General features: G+C 35.3%; 1 protein-coding gene across 4 annotated transcripts in view; it reads left to right on the forward strand.

Moving 5' to 3' along the window:
• Positions 1–22,181, forward strand: part of ZNF292 (zinc finger protein 292) — a 99,354-nt gene that overhangs the window by 40,776 nt on the left and 36,397 nt on the right. For 3 of the 4 annotated variants that reach the window (XM_072736899.1, XM_025983865.2, XM_072736892.1), the window contains 3 exons: positions 15,740–15,894; positions 16,077–16,155; positions 18,370–18,505. In XM_072736899.1, the coding sequence (XP_072593000.1) occupies positions 15,740–15,894; positions 16,077–16,155; positions 18,370–18,505 (370 nt within the window). The remainder of the gene's footprint in view (positions 1–15,739; positions 15,895–16,076; positions 16,156–18,369; positions 18,506–22,181) is intronic. The other variant, XM_072736904.1, reaches the window with a different exon arrangement.

The raw sequence follows: 22,181 nt of genomic DNA on the forward strand, positions 1-22,181 counted from the left end.
ATGGGGGGTGGGTGAGACAGCCCAGTTCCGGCTTGCTAAGTCCGAACCCAAATGGAGTGAGGAGGGCGGACCCTACTTAAATCAGGTGATCAAAATGAACATCATAATGGAACAGATTGAGATCAGGTACTACTAAATACAATGAGAAGAAAGCACTATCACTTCCATGGTATTCCTGCTAAGAAGCATAACATGAATACAATTATGAGAAAATACCAAACCCAAATTAAGGGACATTCTACAAAATGAATTGCCCATAATCTTTGATAGTGTAAGGGTCCTAAATAAGTCTTAGAGACTGAAAGGACATGATAACTAAATACATTGCATGGTCTGAATTGTATCCTCTGCAAGGCATGATTGGGATAATTGGCACACTCAGATGGTGGCTAAGGATTAAATGGCATTAACTTATCAATATTCCCTGGTTTTCATGGTCATATTTATGTAGGAGGTCCTTGTTTGTAGGAAATACAATTAAAGACTGTGGCACATCAGGTTGGCACCTAATTTACAGATGGTTCAGGGAATATTTTTGTACTGTATTTCCAACTTTTCTGTAACTCTGTGATTGAAGATATTTTTTAAATTTTTAAATGTTTATTGTAGGTATTGATTTAGTGATACTTAGGATTTTTAAATCGCTGTTTATAAGTGAGATTGGCCTGTGATTTTCTTTTCTGATACTACATAGACCCAGTTTTCAAGTTTTAGTAGCCTGAAACAATGAATTAGGAGAGTTTTCCCTCCTTCCATTTTTCCCTTCCTTTTTTCTATAATAAAGAGATGATCTGTTTTCTAACAGATTATTTGCTGGATTTTCCTGTAAAAATCATTTGGTAATTTTTTTTCTTTTTTAAGATTTTATTTATTCATAAGAGACACAGGCAGAGACCTAGGCAGAGAGAGAAGTAGGCTCTTCTAAACAGGGAGCGGGATGCGGGACTCGATCCCGGGACTCGATCCGTGGACTGGGATCATGGCCTGAGCCCAAAGGCAGACACCTAACCACTGAGCCACCCAGGCATCCCTGATATTTGTTTTTTTAAATTGGATTCTGTTTCTTTATTGGGTAAAGGAGTCTCTACTTTTTTTTGAGATTCTTATAGAAACTTTTTCTAAAATATTTCCCATTCAGATTTTTAAGCTATATCATTGAAAATCAATTAAGTTAAATAGTAATAAAAATTTTTTAAATTTAATTTTTAAACATTTCAAATAAGGAATAGGGTATTTAATGTACTATTTTAAAAGTTAAAAAATTGTATTGCCTTTGTAGTGGTGGTCTCTTTCTCATTCCTAAATTCAATTTGTGCTTTTTTTTTCCCTTGATAAATTTTGTCAAAAGATACTTTATTTTTTAATCTTTTCAAATGACCGTAATTTGGGTTTGCTAATCCTTTCTCTTGTATCTTTATTTTCTATTTCATTTATTTATTTACTTACTTAAAGATATTTTATACTTTGAGTTTATTCTCTTCCTTGTCTAAATTCAGTTGGCTTAAGTTGTCTACTTAGTTTTCACAAAATTCTGTATAACAATCATAGAAATCTTAGTGACATTTAACAGTAAGCATGTACTGCTCACTCATCCAAGATCAGGAGATGGTGGGCTAGGCAGTTTGTGAGTCTTGACTGGAGTAATGCATAGGTTTGAGGTTAGCTGGATGTTGACTGACACAAGTTGACCTCAACCAGAACAACAGGATGACATCTATTTCTCATGCTCCTGATTATGGTAAGCTGGATATGTCTTCTCATGGTGATGGTAGAAGCATAAGACAGGGCAAGAACTTTAAACTTATAGCTGGCCTGCCATTACTCCTCCATTCTTTTTGGTTAAAACAAGTTGCAAGGGATAAGGAAATACTCTCTACCTGTATTGGGAAGTATTCCAAAGTCATGTATAATAGGACCTGGATGCAAACAATAGAGAATTCAGTCTACCACACTTGCTATCACCAATAGTTTGCTTTTCCAAATTTTTTATTACAGAAAACTTACAGAATAGTTCAGTGGATACTTTTCACAAGATTTGCTAGTTGTTAACATTTTGCTGTATTTGCTTTGTCTCACACGTTCTTTTCTCTTTTTCCTGGACTTTTTTAAGAGCAGACATCATGACATTGTTCCCCTTATATTTTTATCTCTTCAGGCCAAAGACACAGTCCTCACACTCAGGAAATTTAATATTGACAGAATAATATTACCTAATTACAGTATATGTTTAGACTTCTCTATTTGTCCCAATGATATCCTCTATGAGTGTTTTTCATTCTTCTTTTTTCTAATGCAGTCAGTTTTGTTTTATCACAATATATGTATTCCTACCAATCACTGTATGCAGAATTGCACAACAAAAATCACAAGGCTTACGGAGAATATGGAGTTAGAGACACAACACTCAGAAACTTAATTCTCTCTCTCCCTCCCTTCCTTCCTCCCTTCCCTTCTTTCTCCCCCCACAGAGAACCTTATAAAAAAAGTAAGAGTACTGTTTTATATTCATTTATTTATTTTTAAAGATTTTATTTTATTTATTCATAGAGAGAGAGAGAAAGGCAGAGACACAGGCAGAGGGAGAGGCAGGCCACACAGAGAGCCTGACGTGGGACTCGATCCCGGGTCTCCAGGATCACGCCCTGGGCTGCAGGCGGTGCTAAACCGCTGTGCTACCGGGGCTGCCTGTTTTATATCCATTTAGTGGCTAAACATACGTAAGTACTAAAATGAATGTGGTACTTGACCTTGAAAAAGACCTGAGGTTTGCTTGGGGAAGTAGGTTTGAGAAGGGATACAGCTTGTGAGTTATTGTGAGGTTGTGGAAGGAGAGTTCTCTGACACTGGACAGAAAGTATAATACTATGTGCGTAGATGTGGCTCAACACACCTGGTGAACTGAGATAGATGGTACATGTTTTTAGTTGTATGTATTTTGCATATTCATACAGCTCATTTAAGCTGGGCTCAGTTTTCTGCTTTTACCTGATGTTTCTCACCAAAAAAAAATCACACATAAGCAAATGGGAAATTTATGTCTTGCTCATACTGTGTTGAAGCAAATTTGTGGGTTTTTTTTTAACTATAGCAGAAGTTGGAGTATAAACATTCACATCTATAAATTTCCCTTTTAAGATTGCTTTAGCTGCATCCTACAAATTTGGTATGTTGTGTTGTTGCTATAGTTCAAGTCTAAGTATTATTCTCTGATTTCTATTATGATTTCTTCCAACCATGATTTAAAAGTACATTTAAAGATTTTCAAGTTTGTAGTTTTCTTTGTAGGGGTACTCTTTTGATAATAGTTCCTAACCTTATTTTACTGTGTTCAATGAAATGTATGACATTAATTGTTTGGTTTTTTTCTTGTGATTAAATAGTTTGTGGTTAGTTTTTGCAAATGTTTTGTTTGTGTTTGTAGAGAATGTTCCTTCTCGTTTAGTTGCCATTTTCTGGAGACTTGTCTTATTGCCTTAGATGAATTTTCTATATATGTATTGCTAATTGAATCCAAACTCTTCCTTCAGTTGTATAAATCTCCTCTCAGCTTATTCAGGCACATAAGGTAGTCTTTCAAGTTCATCTTGAAGAAATTTCTCCGAGAGCCATCTGTTATATTGCACTATTCTTCAGGCCTGTTTTACAGCTTTCTTCTGGGATCTTTATCGCCTCTCTGTTAGAATCCCTTTTTCCTAAATATCACTTTCACATCTTCCTTGCTTTATTCTCTCATTTTGGCAAAATTTACCCTTCAGTAGCATCCTGGAAAAATGTCCTTAGAAAGTGAAATTTTTGAGAACTTACATGTCTGAAAATGACTTTGCTGTCTTAATACTTAATGATAGTTGGATGGAAATAATTTCCCTTCAGTTTTTAATGCAGTGCTTCTTTTTCCTTTGGTTCCAGTGCTGCTGTTGAGAAGTCTACTGTTTTCCTCCTTTAGGCTTATTTTGATCCTCTCTTTGCCCTTGAGCTCTGAAATTTTATGAAAGAGTACCTTGATTGCAGGTCTACTTTCAGGAATTGTGATGGGACTCAGCGAGTCTTTCCATTAAAATTCATGTCCTTAGGTTCTTGTTCTTTGATTTCTTCCCTTCCATTTCTCTGTTTTGACTTTCTGGAATTTCTGTTGTTAATTATGGGACTCCAGCACTGTTCTCCAAATTTTCTTTTCTTTTCTCTCCTATCCCTTTTATTTTACTTGCTGGGGAAATTTCCTCAGCTTATCTTCTTGGCCTTGAGGATTTCATTTCCATTACTTTAATTAAAATTTTTAAAAATATATTTCTTGGTGATGTGTTTTTGTTCATAGGTCTAATATATTCTTTCACCTCTGAGACATTAATGATAGTTTTTTGGATTTTTGTCTTCTCCCCTAGTCTCATAGTCTCTGCTCACTCCAGGTTTCTTTCTTTTTGTTTTTGGGGTTTTCTGATGTGTTTTTGTTTTTTGTTGTTGTTGTTGTTTTACTGTTTGTTTTGATTTCTCACTCTTTAGATGCTATCCTCAAGTGTCTAGTTGGTCTTTGGCTGTGCATATTTAAAGGTATACTGCTGAAAAAATCATTCAGAGCTCCAAGCTCCTAACTATGGTTTGTTGTAGTCTTCATAAGGGAACCAAGCTGAGTTTGCTTGTTTGTTTTTTCTGGGAAAGGCCTGGGAGAATCTTTGGGTCCTTTCTCTTGAGTTCCAAGAGAAGGACTCCACTAAAGCCTCTGGAGGTTCTGACAGTGATTTTGGGAAAAGGCCTGAGAAAGGGAGCTGCCTCTATAGCCAGTGTGTAAAGTTGATTCAATGCCTTATTATAAAATTAAGATACCTCCCCTCAATTGTATAGAGATACTGTGGGGTTTTTCCCCCCTTTTTTAAAGAAAACTCTACAGAATAAGCTTCTATTGGCAATAGAGAAGAATAGTTCATAGATTGGGTCACCTCGCTTTGGAGAGGAACTAGGAAATCAAAGATTTAAGCTTAACCACTTAAATAGGCTTTCAACCGGTCTTCTTCCTAGACCTCCATTTCTAGAGGCACCTAGTGCTCCCAATTCTTGAGCCTTTGGTGATCCTGTGGTTAGTGTCTTTATGTAGTCTCCTTAGGAGTCACTTTTCTTAGAGTGCCACTCTTCTGTATGCTCCTTAGTGTTTAACATTTTCTCAGGGGCGCCTGGGTGGCTCAGTGGTTGAGCATCTGCCTTTGGCTCAGGTCATGATGCCAGGGTCCTGGGATTGAGTCCCACATCAGGCTCCCACAGGGAGTCTGCTTCTCCTTCTGCCTGTGTCTCTGCCTCTCTCTCTCTCTTTATCTCTCATGAATAAATAAATAAAATCTTAAAAAAGTAAAATAAAATTTTATTTCTCTTTTCTCCATTTCTGTTTTCTTAGTTTATGTGGGTTTATGCCACTTCTAAAATATTGTTGTTTTAGTGAAGTTTGGAGAGAGCAGGGTGCAAAAATGTGTGTATCCGATCCACGATTTTTACACAAAACCTTAAAATAAATTTTAATAACTTTGAAATTTAAAGAGCATTACACACCAAAAGCTCTGGGGGTCCAAAAGGTCAAAACTATAAGATGTTATTTGCTTTCTTTCACTTGTGTACAGTGGAGTCTTCCAGAGGTTATGTGATGTGTGATGTTGCAGCACATTAAATGCAGAAATAGGCAAATCCTGCTTTTTTCTAAGTCAAACATTGAAGAAAGTTTTTACTAACTTTTTACTAATTTTTTTGAACAGTTTTTTCCACTAAAAATATCTTATTTATAGTAACATGATAGTTTTATTATTGTTTTTTAAAATCCATTCAAAAATGTATAGTTTAAAATCTTAGTTTTCATTTCTAGTATGATGAATATCAATAGTTATAATCTACATAAAAAAATCTTTGGAATCCTCAGTAATTTTCAAGAGAGTAAAGAATCATGAAGTCAAAACTTTTGAGGGCTTCTACTCTAGACAATCCTAGATATAAACTGGAACTGAACATGAGTATAACAGTGTAAACATATCTAATGCTCCACTAGTCTCACCTTTTTTTTTTTTTTTTTTAGTCTCGCCGTTACATAGGATGATAATGGGATTTACTCCTCATGTTCATTAAATTCAACACTCCTGTGGTTTTATTCAAAATTTTTTTGTTTTCTCTCCTAATAATCTTTAGAGGAACAAGAGGAAGCTGCTGGAGGAAGTTAATTTATACTATCTTTCTCCCTAGAGTATATATATTCCAGTCTCTGCTGACTTAGATAATGAGAAATAGGTACAAGAGCCAAAATGTTAAAGTGTGCATTTTTTTTCCCCAATGGTAAACATTGGCTCTTCAAGAGGAAAAAAAAAAAACTTAGATATTATAATAGTTTGTGTCCCATAAACAGGTACACAGTACATCTGGGTATTAAAATTTCATTGGAGATAGGGGTTCATTAGGAAGAAAAATCAAAAAGTTCCTTAGGAGGGGATGGTAAGGAAAAAGGTTGCAAAACACTGTGTTAGAGATCCTGTTAGAGCACAGTCTTTTAGTCTTTCTTTTACTTATATTTCTTTCTCTCTCTAGGCTTGCTCTATAGGGCCACAGAGTAGAGGCTATGACCACAAATACCTTGTAGGAGTCCAATAGGTCGCTTAAAGAGGGAGACATCTAGGTGAGGCTTTTAGCAACCAGCAAGTTTATGCCCGAGGTCTCTGACTCATCAGTCAGCTCCAGCTGCTTATTGTCATGGTGGAATATGGGCCCAAAGTTGCCAGGATTTCTGTATTTTTTAAAAAGAAAAGCCAGAAATCCAAATTTTATGGAAAACTTATTTTTAGGGTGCCTGGGTAGCTCAGTCAGTTATGCATCAGACTCTTGATTTTGGCTGGGGTCATGATCTCACTGTTGTGTGTTGGAGCCCCAAGTCGGATTCTTTCTCTCCCTCTCCATCCTCCCCTTTAAAAAAACTTATTTTTAAATATCAGAAACTAATTCAAATAATTTAAAAATAATACAGCAATCAAAACTTCCATGAACTACTGGTTTAGGACACCCCTCTCCCCACACAGTAAGTGTAGTCTTTTCCACTATGATAGAATTAGTCTCCAAAATAAGACTCTTTGACAGCAGCCTGAACTCAGAGTCCTCTTGCTCCTACATGAATAACTGTGGTAGATTCTCTTGTCCCAGGATGCTAACCTGTCCTATTTTGGTTAACTCTAATTGTTTGATGGCTCTGCCTCAGAGGAAGCAGGAATATAACTCCTTCAAACTTTAGCCTAGTGGTCCTGGTTTGTTCTAGGAGACCACATAGAATAAAATTTACTCTTCTCTAACATGACAGGTCTTCAAACTTGTTAATTTGGCTGTGAATCAAAAATTTCTCCAAACTTAAACTCTAAATTCAAACTATTAGGGTTTGAATCTCTTCTCTGCCTCTTAACTAGTCTTGGGACTTGTTACTTTAACCTTTTTGTACTCCAGTGTGTCTGTTTTAATATATTACTCTAGTTTATCTAATTGCTGATAGATACTACATGTAAAGCTCTGAGAACAGTGCCTAGCCTATAGTAAATATTCAGTAAATGTTATCCAGATTAGCATCCTTATTCTTCATATAACACAGTTTTAAATTTCCTTATAGTTTACTCATTAATGGAAGCAATATGGTGCCATATAGGAAAACTTTTAAGTTTCTTTCCCTAGCTCTTATCTTCTATATTATCCCCCCCCCCCCCCCCACTTCTCTCAAAACCAGGTTACAATGACTCTTAACTCTGTTGTTTTTTTTTAAAAGATTTATTTATTTATTTATTTATGATAGAGAGAGAGAGGCAGAGACACAGGCAGAAGGAGAAGCAGGCTCCATGCCTGGAGCCCAATGCGGGACTTGATCCCAGGACTCCAGGATCACGCCCTGGGCCAAAGGCAGGCGCCAAACCGCTGAGCCACCCGGGGATCCCCCTTTATCTCTTTTATATGTATGTAAAACATTTATATGTATGTAAAACATATATGTATGTAAAACATTTATATGTATGTAAAAATATAAAATACAGACGTATATACACATAAACATTCACTTCTTCATTCTTGAGGGCAAAGGGACATAAAAACCATTAGTGAGACAACCGAAGTGTAAGACTGGCCTCTCCTTCACTGTCCTCATAGAACCCTGATTTTATTCACAGTTTCCTTCCTCATGGCTTTATGCTTCAGAGAACCAGTCCCAATCTATAGTGTTGGAGAGTGGGTTCTGAGTGGTTTAAAAGTCAACCATCGGGTTCCATGATGGTTGGGTGATTTTTGACATAGGTATGTGATGTGATTCTGGCCCGTAAGACCTGAGGAGAAATCTGATGGGAATTGGGTTTTGGGTTTCTGAGAAATGTTTTTTTGTTCCTAAATGAGATGCACACGAAGAGATGGTATCATCTTTCTGGTTATTGCTGAGTCTGGGTAAGAAACCTGTTACACTATTTTCAAGCCTGGGATTGGGTGGGGGTACCACCCGAGGATGGCAGAGTGCAGACATAAGTGGGTTCTTGAAGACATTGTTTATATTTGTTTGTGTTTTTCTTTCAAGTTTTTATTTAAATTCCAATTATTTAATATACAGTGTAATATTTGTTTCAGGTGTAGCCTTTAGTGATTCATTACTTAACATACAACACCCAATGTGCATCGCAGTCTTGAAGACATTGTTGAGCTTCTTACTACACTAACCAATTCTGGAAACTGCCCTTCCTCTTAATTCCCTATTATGTAAAAAAACCTTTCTTATGTATGCTGCTTTGAGTCAGAATTTCTGACTTCCAACTAAAATAAGTTTGATTGGTAAAGTTTCTTTAATTCCAGTATGGCTGGCAAATTGGGTAAAAGGTACTTTGTAGTTATAAAGTAATACCACAAATTTATAGTTCTCATACATTACCACAAACAGTAGTTGTTTGTAGTGGACAGAATGTTTCACAGAGAATAAGAGTTCAAAGCCAATTGGTAATGGGCTTTGCTAATTACCAATTCTATTAATAGTATGCAGGTCACTGGATCCTTTAATTACTACTCTGTAAAAGACAATTAAATGATCTTTAAGGTCTCTTCTAATTCTATGAAAAGAATAGGAGTCTTGACCATTCTGAGATTTCCACCTAAAAGCCCTTGTATAGAGTAAGGCAATAGATATCACTAAGTAACTTTTTTTAATTGAGGAAAGGATAATTTATTAACTGATGTGTTGGGGATACTTCAGTCTCACAGTGGTTCTATTGATCTTAGTGTCTTGAGAAGCAAGGGAAGCTCTACTATTAATATACTTGCTGGCTATAAATATCAACTCTCAAAGTTTTATACATCTAAATAATACATCTAAATCTTTTTTTAAAAAAGATTGATTTACTTATTTATTCATGAGAAACAGAGAGAGAGAGAGAGACACAGGCAGAGGGAGAAGCAGGCTCCATGCAGGAGCCTGATGTGGGACTCAATCCCCGGTCTCCAGGATCACACCCTGGGCTGCAGGCGGCGCTAAACCGCTGTGCCACCGGGGCTGCCCCCTAGATAATTGCTTTTTAACTTATTCTCTTCTATGTAATCACTATGAGTATATCATCACTTTTTTCATTCTGTCTCAATCTGCTGTCATCTTTCTGCCCTCTCCCTAGTTATGTTATTCCCAGACTATTAAATAGCCACCTGAGTGGTCTCTTTTTCACCAGAATCTGCTTCCTCTTCCTCTTTCCTCATTTATAAAGTGAGGTGATAAAGTCTTTAAGGTACTTTCTGATTCCAACATTCTTTTTTTTTTTTTTTTAAGATTTTATTTATTCATGAGAGACCCACAGAGGGGGGTGGTGGGCAAAGGGAGAAGCAGGCTCCATGCAGGGAGCCTGACGTGGGACTTGATCCCAGATCTCCAGGATCAGGCCCTGGGCTAAAGGCGGCGCTAAACCACTGAGCCACCCAGGCTGCCCAACATTCTATGCTTCTCATCATTTCAGACTCTATTAAATCCATAAGGACTTACCTTTTTTTTTTTCCCAATTAGAATTAAGTTTAAAAACTTCTTTCATCTGAGGACAGTAGAACTCAATTCATAAAGGAAAGAAGTAAGGTATAAGTACTCTTTGCAGAGCTAGACATATCAAGAAATGTAGGTCTTGGGGAAAGTGTAGGTATAAGCGTACTTTGGAGATATTGCAGGTTCAATTCCAAACTAATGCAGTAAAGCAAATATCACAATAACATGAGTTAAGTGAATTTTTTGGTTTCCCAGTACACATAAAATAACACTACACCGTATTCTATTGAGTGTGCAATAGCATTATGCCTAAAAAATATGTAATTAATTTTTTAAAAGATTTTATTTTTAATAATCTCTGCACCAAATGTGGGGCTTGAACATACAACCCCAAAATCAAGAGTTGCATGCTTCACTGACTGAGCCAGCCAGGCATCCTTGTACTTAGTTTAATTTAAAAATACTTTATTGATAAAATGTGTTAACCATCATCTGCTTTTAATGAGTCTTAATCTTTTTACAAGTGGAGGGTCTTGCTTTCATGATAGCTGCTGACTGGTCAAGATGGTAGCTGCTGAATATTGGGGTGGTTTTCGTATTTTCTTAAAATAAGACAACACTGAAGTTTGTTTTGATTGATTCTTCCTTTCACCAGCAATTTCTTTGTAGCATGAGATGCTGTGTGATAGCACTTTGCCCACAATAGAACTTAATTCACAGTTGGAATTAATCCTCTCAAATCGTGCTGCTGCTTAATCAACTTAAGTTTATGTAACTTAAATTTCTGTAATATTCTCAATGCTTTGTTGTCATTTGAACAGTCTTCATAGCATCTTCACCTGGAGTAGATTCCATCTCAAGAAACCACTTTCTTTGCCCATCCATAAGATGCAAACTCCTTATGTGTTCAAGTTTTATCATGAGGTTGCAGATAGAGTTACATCTTCAGGCTCCACTTTTTTAAAGTTTTTTTTATTTAACCTCTACCCCCATGTAGGACTTGAACTCATAACCTCGAGATCAAGAGTCACATGCTCTTCTCACTGAGCTAGCCAGGCACTCCTTTAGGTTTCACTTGTAGTTCTCTTGCTGTCCACCATATCTGCAGTTACTTCCTCCACTGAACTTTTGAACCAGAGTCATCCTTGACCATTGGAATCAGCTTCTTTCAACTCCTTTTAATAATACTTATTTTGATCTCTTCCCATGAATCACGAATGTCCTTAATGGCATCTAGAATGGTGAATTCTTTCCAGAATGTTTTCAACTTAACTTTGCTCAGATCCATCAGAAGAATCACTGTTTAGGGCAGTTCTAGCCTTATGAAATGTATTTCTTAAATAATAAGATTTGAAAGTTTAAATAACTCTTTGGTTATTTAAACCAGATGTTTAAACTGTGCTGCAGAACAGATGTTAACAGGTATGAAAAGAACATGAATCTTATACATCTCCATCATAGCTCTTGGATGACCAGGTGGATTGTCTGTGAGTGGTAATATTTGAAAGGAATCTTTTTCTCAACAGTGGGCTTAACATGTTCAATAAACCATGTTGTCAACAGATGTGCTATCAAGTTTCATTTATAGAGCTCAGGCAGAGTAGATTTAGCATAATTCTTAAGGGCCCTAGGATCTTCAGCATGTGCTTCAACTTAAGGCCACCAGCTGCATTAGCCCTTTATGGGAGAGTGGGCTTTTTCTTTGAACCTTTGAAACCAGGCATGGATTTGTCCTTTCTAGCTAAGGAAGCCCTAAGGTGGCATCTTCTTGAGATAGAAGGCTGTGTTGTCTGCACTGAAAATCTGTTGTTTACTATAGCCACTTTTGATGATCTTCGCTAGATCTTCTGGATGACTTGCTGCTTCACCTTATACTCTTATGTTAGAGTTGGCTTCTTAAACTTTAAACCTTTCTTTGAACCAACCTCTGCTGGCTTCAGACTTTTCTTCTGCCACTTACCTCTCTGCCTTCACAGTTTGAAGAGAGTTAGGATCTTGCTCTGGATTAGGCTTTGGTTTAAGGGAATGTTGCGGCTGGTGATTTTTTTATTCAGACCACTAAAACATTGTCCCTATCGGCAATAAAGCTGTTTGACTTTACGAACATCTGTGTGTTTGTGGGAGTAGCACTCTTCATTTCCTTCAAGAACTTTAACTTTGCATTCATAAATTGGCTGTTGGGCACAGGAGGCCTACCTTTCAGCTTGTCTTAGCTGTTGACTGCCTTCCTCTTTAAGTCTAGTCATTTCTAGACTTAAAGACTTCTAGTCTTCACTTTTGATTTAAAGTGAAGGATATGTGACTCTTCTTTCTCTTGAATACTTAGAGGGCCATCGTGGGGTTAATTGTCCAACTTTCAATATTGTTATGTCTCTGGGAATAGGGGAGGCCTAGGAGAGCAAGAGAGATGGTCAGTGGAGCATTCAGAACAAATGCAACATTTCCAGATTAAGCTCACTGTCTTATATGGATGCGGTTTGTGGTGCCCTAAACAATTACCATAGTAACACCAAAGATCAGTGATCACAGATCACCATAGCAAATATAATAATAATGAAAATGTTTGAAATATTGCAAGAATTACCAAAATGTGACAGACACAAAGTGAGCAAATGCTGTTGAAAAAATTGTGCTGATAGACTTGCTCAATGCAGGGTTGCCAAAAACCTTCAATTTTTAAAAAACCGCAATACTTCTGAAGCACAATAAAATGAAATGCAATAAAATGAAGCATGCCTAGATATGTACATATATAGAGAAATGTAGGACCTTTGAAATGTATGACCTCGGGATCCCTGGGTGGCGCAGTGGTTTGGTGCCTGCCTTTGGCCTAGGGTGCTATCCTGGAGACCTGGGATCGAATCCCACGTCGGGCTCCCAGTGCATGGAGCCTGCTTCTCCCTCTGCCTATGTCTCTGCCTCTCTCTCTCTCTGTGTGACTATCATAAATAAATAAAAATTAAAAAAAATAAAAAGAAATGTATGACCTCTTTAGGGTTTCTTTCAGTTAGGAGATAGGAAAAGGAAGAAGCTTATAATTTCAAAGCCGTTGGGAAATTGGTATATTTGCTTTTCCATTGAAAAATTAAATCTATTATGGAAATTGATTCATTATTGCAAGAGGACTAATAAGGGAAACCTAAGCATTGAATCAAATCCATGTTAGATTAGGAACATTTGCCAGGCATGAAATTCTCTAGACATCTAAACATGTTTTTCCAGAAAAAGGAAAATAATATTTAATAATTTTGTGTAGAAAGGTGCTAACTAAAGTAAGAATTGTATGCATAGTTGGTGTTAATTCTGAAATTCTTAAAGATGTGAGGTCATCCTCTGCCATATCACCATAAAATGCCCAAGGAAAACATTAAAACCAACCTTAAAAACAGAACATTATACTCTATTTCATTCCTAGAAATAAATGGATGATTACAAAACCATCCCAAAATGCTGATCTTTCCACTCAGTTGGTAGGTTTGGTTTGGATTTTTATAAGTTCTTTTTTTAAGATTTTATTTATTTATTTTTTTAAATTTTTATTTATTTATGATAGTCACAGAGAGAGAGAGAGAGAGAGAGAGGCAGAGACACAGGCAGAGGGAGAAGCGGGCTCCATGCACCGGGAGCCCGACATGGGATTCGATCCTGGGCTAAAGGCAGGCGCTAAACCGCTGCGCCACCCAGGGATCCCTAAGATTTTATTTTTATTTGAGAAGGAGCATGAGTGAGTGTGCGCTTGCACGAGCAAGAGGGGAGGGTCAAAAGGAGAGGGAGAAGCAGGCTTCTTGCTGAGCAGGGAGCCCCTCATGGGCGATATAGATATTTATAAGTTCTGTTGAGGGATTTTTTTTTTCTTTTTTACTGCTAACACGAAATGTGTGTTCTTTCCCATTACCATTTCTCTAACTCTCCAACACCAAATAGGTGTCCTACAATTAAATTCTGACACTTACTACTTGAGCTTAGCGGGAGACCCCACAGGTTTATTTTTATTTTTATTTTTTTAATTTTTTTTTATTATTTATTTATGATAGTCACAGAGAGAGAGAGAGAGAGGCAGAGACATAGGCAGAGGGAGAAGCAGGCTCCATGCACCGGGAGCCCGACGTGGGATTCGATCCCGGGTCTCCAGGATTGCGCCCTGGGCCAAAGGCAGGCGCCAAACTGCTGCGCCACCCAGGGATCCCGACCCCACAGGTTTAAAGGGCTTAGTCACACAAGACTGCTCTCACTTCAGATGTTAGTAGCAAGCAAGTGCTTGGGTCTCCAGGTTACCTGCACTTTCTATCCAATTTGGAGAGGATGGCGGTTTATGACTGCTCAGGAAGTGAGTTGTTATTATGTTGCTCTTTAATTTACCAGATTACCCTTCCTTCCTTCCTGTTCTTTCTGATCACTTACTACTGTTAAAGGTAATAAAGAGGACAAGCAGTGTTCTGAGTGTCTGATAGTAGAATGTAACTTCTTCCTTCCTAACTTCTTAACTTCCTTCCCACCTTCCTACCTTTCTACATATTTTTTAAAAGCTCCTTCTGTATGTCAGTTGATACAAGCCCTCATGGAGTTTTCATGTAAGATACCCTGATAACCTTTTTTTCTTGGAAAAGGACACCCAAATTTCCACGTGATGAGATGAGTCTTAAATCTTGAAGTGTGAAAAGGACTAATTATGGCAGTTTTCTATATTATAGAAACAATTAGTCCTTTATTTAGCATAATCATAGAACTTTTTAGATAATACTTTTTAGTAACACACAATTTGAATAGCTCTAGAGATTTAAGAATATGGGTGTCTTTTAAAATGCTGCTGCCAGGGACGCCTGGGTGGCTCAGTAGTTGAGCATCTGCCTTTGGCTCAGGTCATGATCCCAGGATCTAGGCTCCAGTCCTGCATCAGGCTCTTTGCATGAAGCCTGCTTCTCCCTCTGCCTCTCTCTCTCTCTTTCTGTGTCTCATGAATAAATAAATAAAATATTTTTTAAAATAAAATGCTGCTGCCAGTTTCTTCCACCTTCTCCTTCTATAGGATAATTTTTTTTTGGTGTTTTTGTTTTGTTTACTTTTAGTAATTCTGATAAGGTATATCTGAAAGATTTACTTCCTTAAAGGATAAAGAGTTTTTTATTTTAAAAAATAAACACTTTATTATAAAAGTTACTTAACCATATCATTCTTTAGTATCTTTAATACTGATTTTATGTATGTTAAAGTACTTTAGATGAAATTTTAAATGATTAAGTTTGTTATAAAACTAACAATATGTTATACTGTTTTTTTTATTAACTGAAAAATTACATGTCTCTTCTGACCATATGCAATTTATTTATTTTAGGCATTGAATTTTATGTTCCTTATATGAAAAATAGAAATGTAAATATTTGAAATTCTTTACTGCATGCCTTCTGGTCAAGCTGGTCTAGGTATCTTCTTTTTAAAATAACTTTTACTTAGAAGTTTTGGGGTGAAGGTGGCATTTGCTAGGGAAGAAAAGATAATGCTTGTACTACTTATCCTTCATGAAATTACGCTATTATTGGATGAATTAACACTAATCTTTTCTCCAACAGAGAGCCTCTGGAAATAAGACTGTGGCTTTATTACTTTTAATATTTTAATCAGTGTAAGCTATTTTTTGTTTTTATAAATAAAAAATGTTATTTTTCAAAATTTCTCAGGCAAGAAAGAAAAACAGTTGATTAGCGAGTGTGTATTTTGATTTACATTGAATACCTTTTACTGTTCCTTCCAAAACAGACACTCCTTGAATATGCAGAGAAATGGAAAACTTCAGAAGATCCTTTACCTTTATTGGAGGTATACACAGTGGCTATCCAAAGTTATGTTAAAGCGCGACCTTATCTTACCTCTGAATGTGAAAATGTAGCATTGGTTCTGGAACGCCTGGCATTGTGAGTAGACCTTTGAAAATAAAAAAGTTAAATTTAGCTTTTTGTTTTAATTCTGTTTCTCAGTCTTATGATGGTTTAATTTTAAATAGAATAGTTATCGGGTATCTATGATACTGGGATTATTTTGTTTTACTTTGAATTTTAATAAATATTTGTATCCATACCAATTTTTTGTTTTTTAGAAGCTGTGTTGAACTTTTACTGTGTCTGCCTGTCGAGTTATCAGATAAACAGTGGGAACAATTTCAGACACTGGTGCAGGTGAGAGTATTTACCTATTAGATTTCATATAGGCATACCTTATATCCATTTTCTTTATCCTTCATAAACTATTTTGTTACACTTTAAAACTCTAAGTAGTAACAAGCATTAATTGCAGCTCTTGTTAACAATAATGTCATGCATATAGTAGATGTTAGATAAATGTGTGTTAAATGAAGATGTACATTTAGATAGATGGTTGAATATTGCACTGTTTTTTAAGATGAGTTAATTAGGACTTTGCCAGACTAGTAAGGGAAAACAAAATGCCCTAATTTGTATTTAGAAACAATTTAATTGCTGAACATCTGCAATATGCCTTATTAGAATTTAACATATCATTTAATCCTTATGAAAACTTTGTGGGGGTAGGTATATTTTTTCCCATTTTAAAGGTGAGGAAACTGAGGCTCATACTTTTTATTTACCCAAATTTATACAGCTAATATTACAGAGTAGTTATCTAAATCAAGATTCTTTATTCCAAAGTCCATGCTTTTCTCCTATAACTAAAAACACATGCTGTGTCTCTCTTATTTAGTGCTGTTATTCTACCTTATAGAAGTACACAATTTAGTTCTTAGTTGTCTTGGACTATTTTCAAGAATGTTAAATTTTGTTTCAAGCACTAGACTGTGCTGTACATACTATAGCTTCAAGTAGGTTTTGATTAATTGATTAATAAAAAAGAATGTTTTTTACTAGCTAGCTTCAGAAAGTATAGTTGTCTCTTTCTCTACCCAGAGTTCATAAAATATGTTTTGGCTTGATGTTTTTTTCTGTAGGAGATACATTAAAGAGAATTAGTCTCAAACTTCAGAAGCATGTGAAATAAATTATAGTTACAGAAGTTAGCTTTCATATTTTAATATTAACCATTAAAATCTTCATCAGCTGTAAAATTCTTGAAGGTAGGCTTTATATCTTAATATCATAGGATCCCACATAGTGTCTTACACATAATAACTGTTTGTTGAAATAAAGGTGTCCTGTCTTGTTTGTCACGTTGCAGCTATTTGATTGCTCAGTTTCTACTTCAGCATATCAGTAACTCATGTCTTAGGTTGTTTTGACAGCAAGTATTTATTTTTAAATAATTATCTTAGAACTTTTCATTGTTTGGCACTCTACCCCAGAATTAAGTTGTTTTTATATACAAATACAATACTGAATTCCTCATGCTATTTATTTTGTCAGCATATAATAAACTTTAAAATTTTTCTTTTTGAAACAGCACTAGTTGATACTTTTTCATAGGGGTTAATGAAAAGGAAATAACTCTTTAAATCCTTATATGGTAGCTTTCAACAGTTGTTCAAAGAAACTTTCTTAAAGCACTGGAACTTGTTGCGTGGGAAGACTTTATGGTTTTGAGGAATAGACTTTTCGTATAAACGTTACATGTAGCTTCAAGAGTTTCCGTGACACTTAGCTCTTATTTCAGAGCTTCCTTGGGGTTATTTTATACCTGCTTAACAGCATTTGTTTGATTTTGCCTGTGTTTTACCTTTTTAACCTTTCTTTACCACATTAGAGGATACACCCCATAAATGCAGGGACCAGTTGCTCTCTTCCCTAGTCCTTTGCCCATGAAATTCCCAATAAACGTTTTCTGAATTGAATAAAAACCATTGGTCTTTTGTCTTGAAGAATATGCTAATTGCATGAACACTTGAGAATAACTAGTAAGCAGGTTTTAATGTCAGCTTTAAATAGAATATTGCCAAGGCTATGTAATGAATAAATGAAAAATCATGCATTTAGTTGTTTTCATAAGTCCCTTTTATTGGAATTTGTGTACATTGTCACTTAGGCCTTGATGCAAATCTGTCCTTTATTAATGGTAGAAGTGTTTTTGGAAAAAGTTTTTTACTAACACAAAGGATATATAAAATGTGTAAGGTCTTTTATGCTGTGGATATTCTGATAGCTTCCTTGAGAAATAACTTTGCTCTTGGTTTAGATTTTGGGGGAAAATAACTTTGACTTAATTCTAGAAATACATTGTATTTATTTAAAATTTATAATTGATACAGTTCTTGAGATTCATCTTTAAAAATTAGAAATAAAAGAATTCAGCACTTTGTAATGTGATGTGAAATTTTTAAGATAAAACTCTTATTTTTCAAAAGTTTAGTATTATTTTTAGAGCCTGATAAGCTTGCTTTTAAAAAATCTGTTGTAATTCTTTGGATGTTTATTTAATATTTATAGGTAGCTCATGAAAAGCTGATGGAGAATGGCAGCTGTGAATTGCATTTTTTAGCTACTCTAGCTCAAGAGACTGGGGTGTGGAAAAACCCGGTACTGTGCACTATTCTTTCCCAGGAACCATTGGATAAGGATAAAGGTAAATTTTCTAGAGAGAGAGAAAAAAAGAATCATTAGACTAGAAAAAATAAGTACTTAAAATTGTTTTGATAAATATAATTTATCTCAAGATTTCCCAAAGAAGGACCAATTAATAAATTTTAGCTGAGGTGCTTCAGGCCCTTCACCTTTATTTTATTTGGGGGAATATGTATTTGTAGGATATTACACAGTCGTAGAGTAACAGCAAAGCTAAAATTTTTCCCAACATCATTTCAGTAGAGGAATTCCCTCTGCGACATCCTGACAGGTGGCAATCTCGCTTATATTTGGTAACTTACTTGACAGATGGGGAAGCAGAAGTAGGGTAGTTAAATGATTTTCCTCAAAATAGAGAAAGAAATTAAACCTGGAACTCTTCAAGTCTTCTCACTCTAAGATTAGTACTCTTTCTCAAACAGCTTATTGCTTCATCTTATTCCGTTTTGTTGTAAACTGGCAGATGTCCTGTTGGAAGGAGATGGCTAAATCACTAATAATATGTATAACACTTAATGTTCAGAGCTGAAAAATTGTACATACGATGAGGAAGAGCACAGCTATTGTCTTTGGTACTTTCTTGAAATTATTTTTCAAGAACCTTTCCCAAGCTATTTAACTGAAGAAGTAAATAAACTTCTTCTGTTGTTTATTGCTGCTTTGCTTGTTGATTAATGGCAAACTTTAGGTACTTTGCTATGTAATAGCAAATTATGAAGGCTCTGAGAAAGGAGTGTTAGTTAGGTCCATTGCTTGTGAACTCTTCTGGTACATTGATATTTACCAAAAGGCTTCCCAGCCAATCTCCAAACTTCTTTTCAAGCTGGTTTTTCCTACCTGGCTCCCCCTTACCATTTCTCCATGCTTTCCTGATAGTTCTAGAAATGTTATCTGTTCCTTAATTTTCATAAGCAAACTATTTTTAGTACCTCCTCACATTGTGGATATCCACAGATTAGCTGCAGTATTCCTATGACCTTGGAGAAATGAGGAGTGGACTCTCATTATTTAAATTAGTAATAAGAACAACATTTAAAAGTTGAAAATCTTAGAATTTTTTGCCTTTAGCCTATTAGTTACATTCCCAGTATACTAATATCACTATGATTTTGTTCTTATAAGCAAATTATACTTTCTAATCTATTCAGCTTTTGGAAATACTGGATGTAATATATTCATAATATCAGATTACATTGTATAATTCCTAACAGTGTGAAATGTGCTTTTATATTCATGATTTCATTTAACCTTCACAATGATCCTGTGAAAAAGGTAGGATCTTTATTATCCCTGTTTTACAGATGAGAAAATGGAGGCTCAGGAAGATTGGTTGTCTTTTCTATATCACATTGCCAGTGATATGAGGCAGAGCCAGGAATTGAAGTCAAGACCTCTCTCCTTTTTATATCATGCTTTGTTGCACCTCGCCTAATAAAATCATACCTAGCTTAAATAATTAACTCCTTTTTTCTGTTGTCAATTTCTGAAGAGCATTTTTGCCAAACTCACACATTACACTAAAACAGGAAAATGGAACCTTTACCTTAGCAGGATTTAAAATTTATTTTAAAAGAATATGTGCTCAGTTTCTTTACTTGCTTAAATGTGCCTAACATCATTTCTATTAACACTCTCTGCCCATCTCTGTGCTGCTTTATTTCTCATTCTTTGCCTGACATAGCTACTGGAGTAATTTGGACTATTCAGTCAAGACAAGTTTCTTACAATAGCAGTGGATTATAGGTAGCTAGACTTTAATAAAACTCAATGAAGCAATCAGATGTTAAATGACAGAGATTTTGCAGCCATAATGACTACTTGGTCCTCTGTTACTTAGAATGTGTCTTTGATGAGAGTCATTTTATGGATAATCACATAACCTAGAAGTGTATGTTTGTTACCTCTTTTGAAAAAGCTGAAGGAATTAACATTTTACACAAATGTTAATTTATTTATTAATTTATTTACATTTTCAAACTTGATGGTTCAAAAGGATAGGGAATTTTTAGCTTTAAATATCCAGCTTCTTAGTTTAACTTATCTATAACAAGTTTGAAGAGAAGAATTAGGTCTTAGAGAATAATGAGTATATCTCAGTAAGCTATGCTTATTAGTTTGTTTATAGTGAAGCCTTTGGAGGTTGATGTAATAATTGAAAGTAATCTACTTAATCCTGAATATCTTTTTTGATTGATTTAAGTTTGGACCCACTAAAACTCAGGTAAACCAATAAATGCTCTTTGATTTGGGGGATTCAGGGTGGGTGGAAATGCTGATTTGACTTCAAGGTTTTAGCATCCTAGAATAAAGTAACTAGTAACTAAATCAACATAATTCAAGTAGGTGGCCTTTGAATATCACAGGACCTTTAAGCTTACATGTTACTTGTACCTTTCTTTGGTCATAATCTCAAGATTGGAAAGACAATGAATGTTTATCTTTTTACTCAATTTTAATGCCCTTCTAAAATATCACTGATAAATTGGCCTTTGCTTAAACACCAATTTATTTGCTAGAGAGTGCTTTGCTGTGTAGTTCAGTCTATTCTTAACCTGTGATTAGAAAATCTTGACTATGAAAATTGTGAAAACTACATTCTTAGAATTCTGTGTTTTGGATCTAGTGCTACTGCTAGAGCTATGCCAAACAAAGTATAAATCCCTCTTTCATGCCATAGCAATTGAGATTTTTAAAGATTTTATTTTATTTTTTGAGATTTTAGAAGATTTTAAATCTACAATCATGATTCTGGTTTTTTAGTGCATTTTGTTCTCTTTAATATCTAATTCTCGGAACTTAACGTGTACCCTAAATATGATCTAACAAGCTTTGAGGTCATTGGTACTCTATTTTTCATTCTAACAATTTATACTTGTAGTGTGACTTAAGATGACATTAAACTTTTCGGTAGCCCCATCATTCTCACAACTTGGTGCGATTACTAAAACCACACAAACATTTTAAGAAATAAGTGCGACCCTTAAATTATCAACTACATTTTTATACTTTGTCTTTTGGCACACGAAGCATTGCTTTTTTTTTTTTCCTGCTTAATTTCACTGTTAGATTCATTCTGTGTTTTGCAACTTTTCAATATTCTTTGCAGTCTTGATTTTGTTATTCAAGGTTTTTGTCCTTATCAGTTTCCTCTTATTAACATATATTCTGTTGGCATCCAGGTCCTTGAAAAATAACCATAAAATGGTCATGTCCAGAAGTCTAGCCCCAGGATACTTACAGAAACCTTCCTTCTTGCCTTCAGTCCTTTAATCAATACTCTTTGATTATGGTTGTTTGATAAAATACACCTGTCTTTCCTTATGTCTTCTGCTCCATCATTCTCCTTTTTTGTATATAAGGATTTGATAAAAGACCATAAACACCATAACACATGTTTGGCTAGAATTCTCTAAAGCCATAGTGTTTAATACTGAGGTTAATATGACCTAATTTATTATTTTTAAAAATGAACTTTTAATTTTAGAATAGTTTTAGATTTACAAAAAAAATTGTGAAGAGTTCCAATATACCCCACTACCAGTTCTCCTTACTCTTCATATCTTACCTTAGTATGATACATTTGTCACAGTTAATAAACCAATATTAATATAGTGTTATTAACTAACTTCCATACTTTATTCAGATTTCCTTAGTTTTTATCTAATGTCCTTTTTCTG

Source organism: Vulpes vulpes, chromosome 1 (assembly GCF_048418805.1).
Source record: "Vulpes vulpes isolate BD-2025 chromosome 1, VulVul3, whole genome shotgun sequence".
NCBI classification, from domain to species: Eukaryota; Metazoa; Chordata; class Mammalia; order Carnivora; family Canidae; genus Vulpes; species Vulpes vulpes.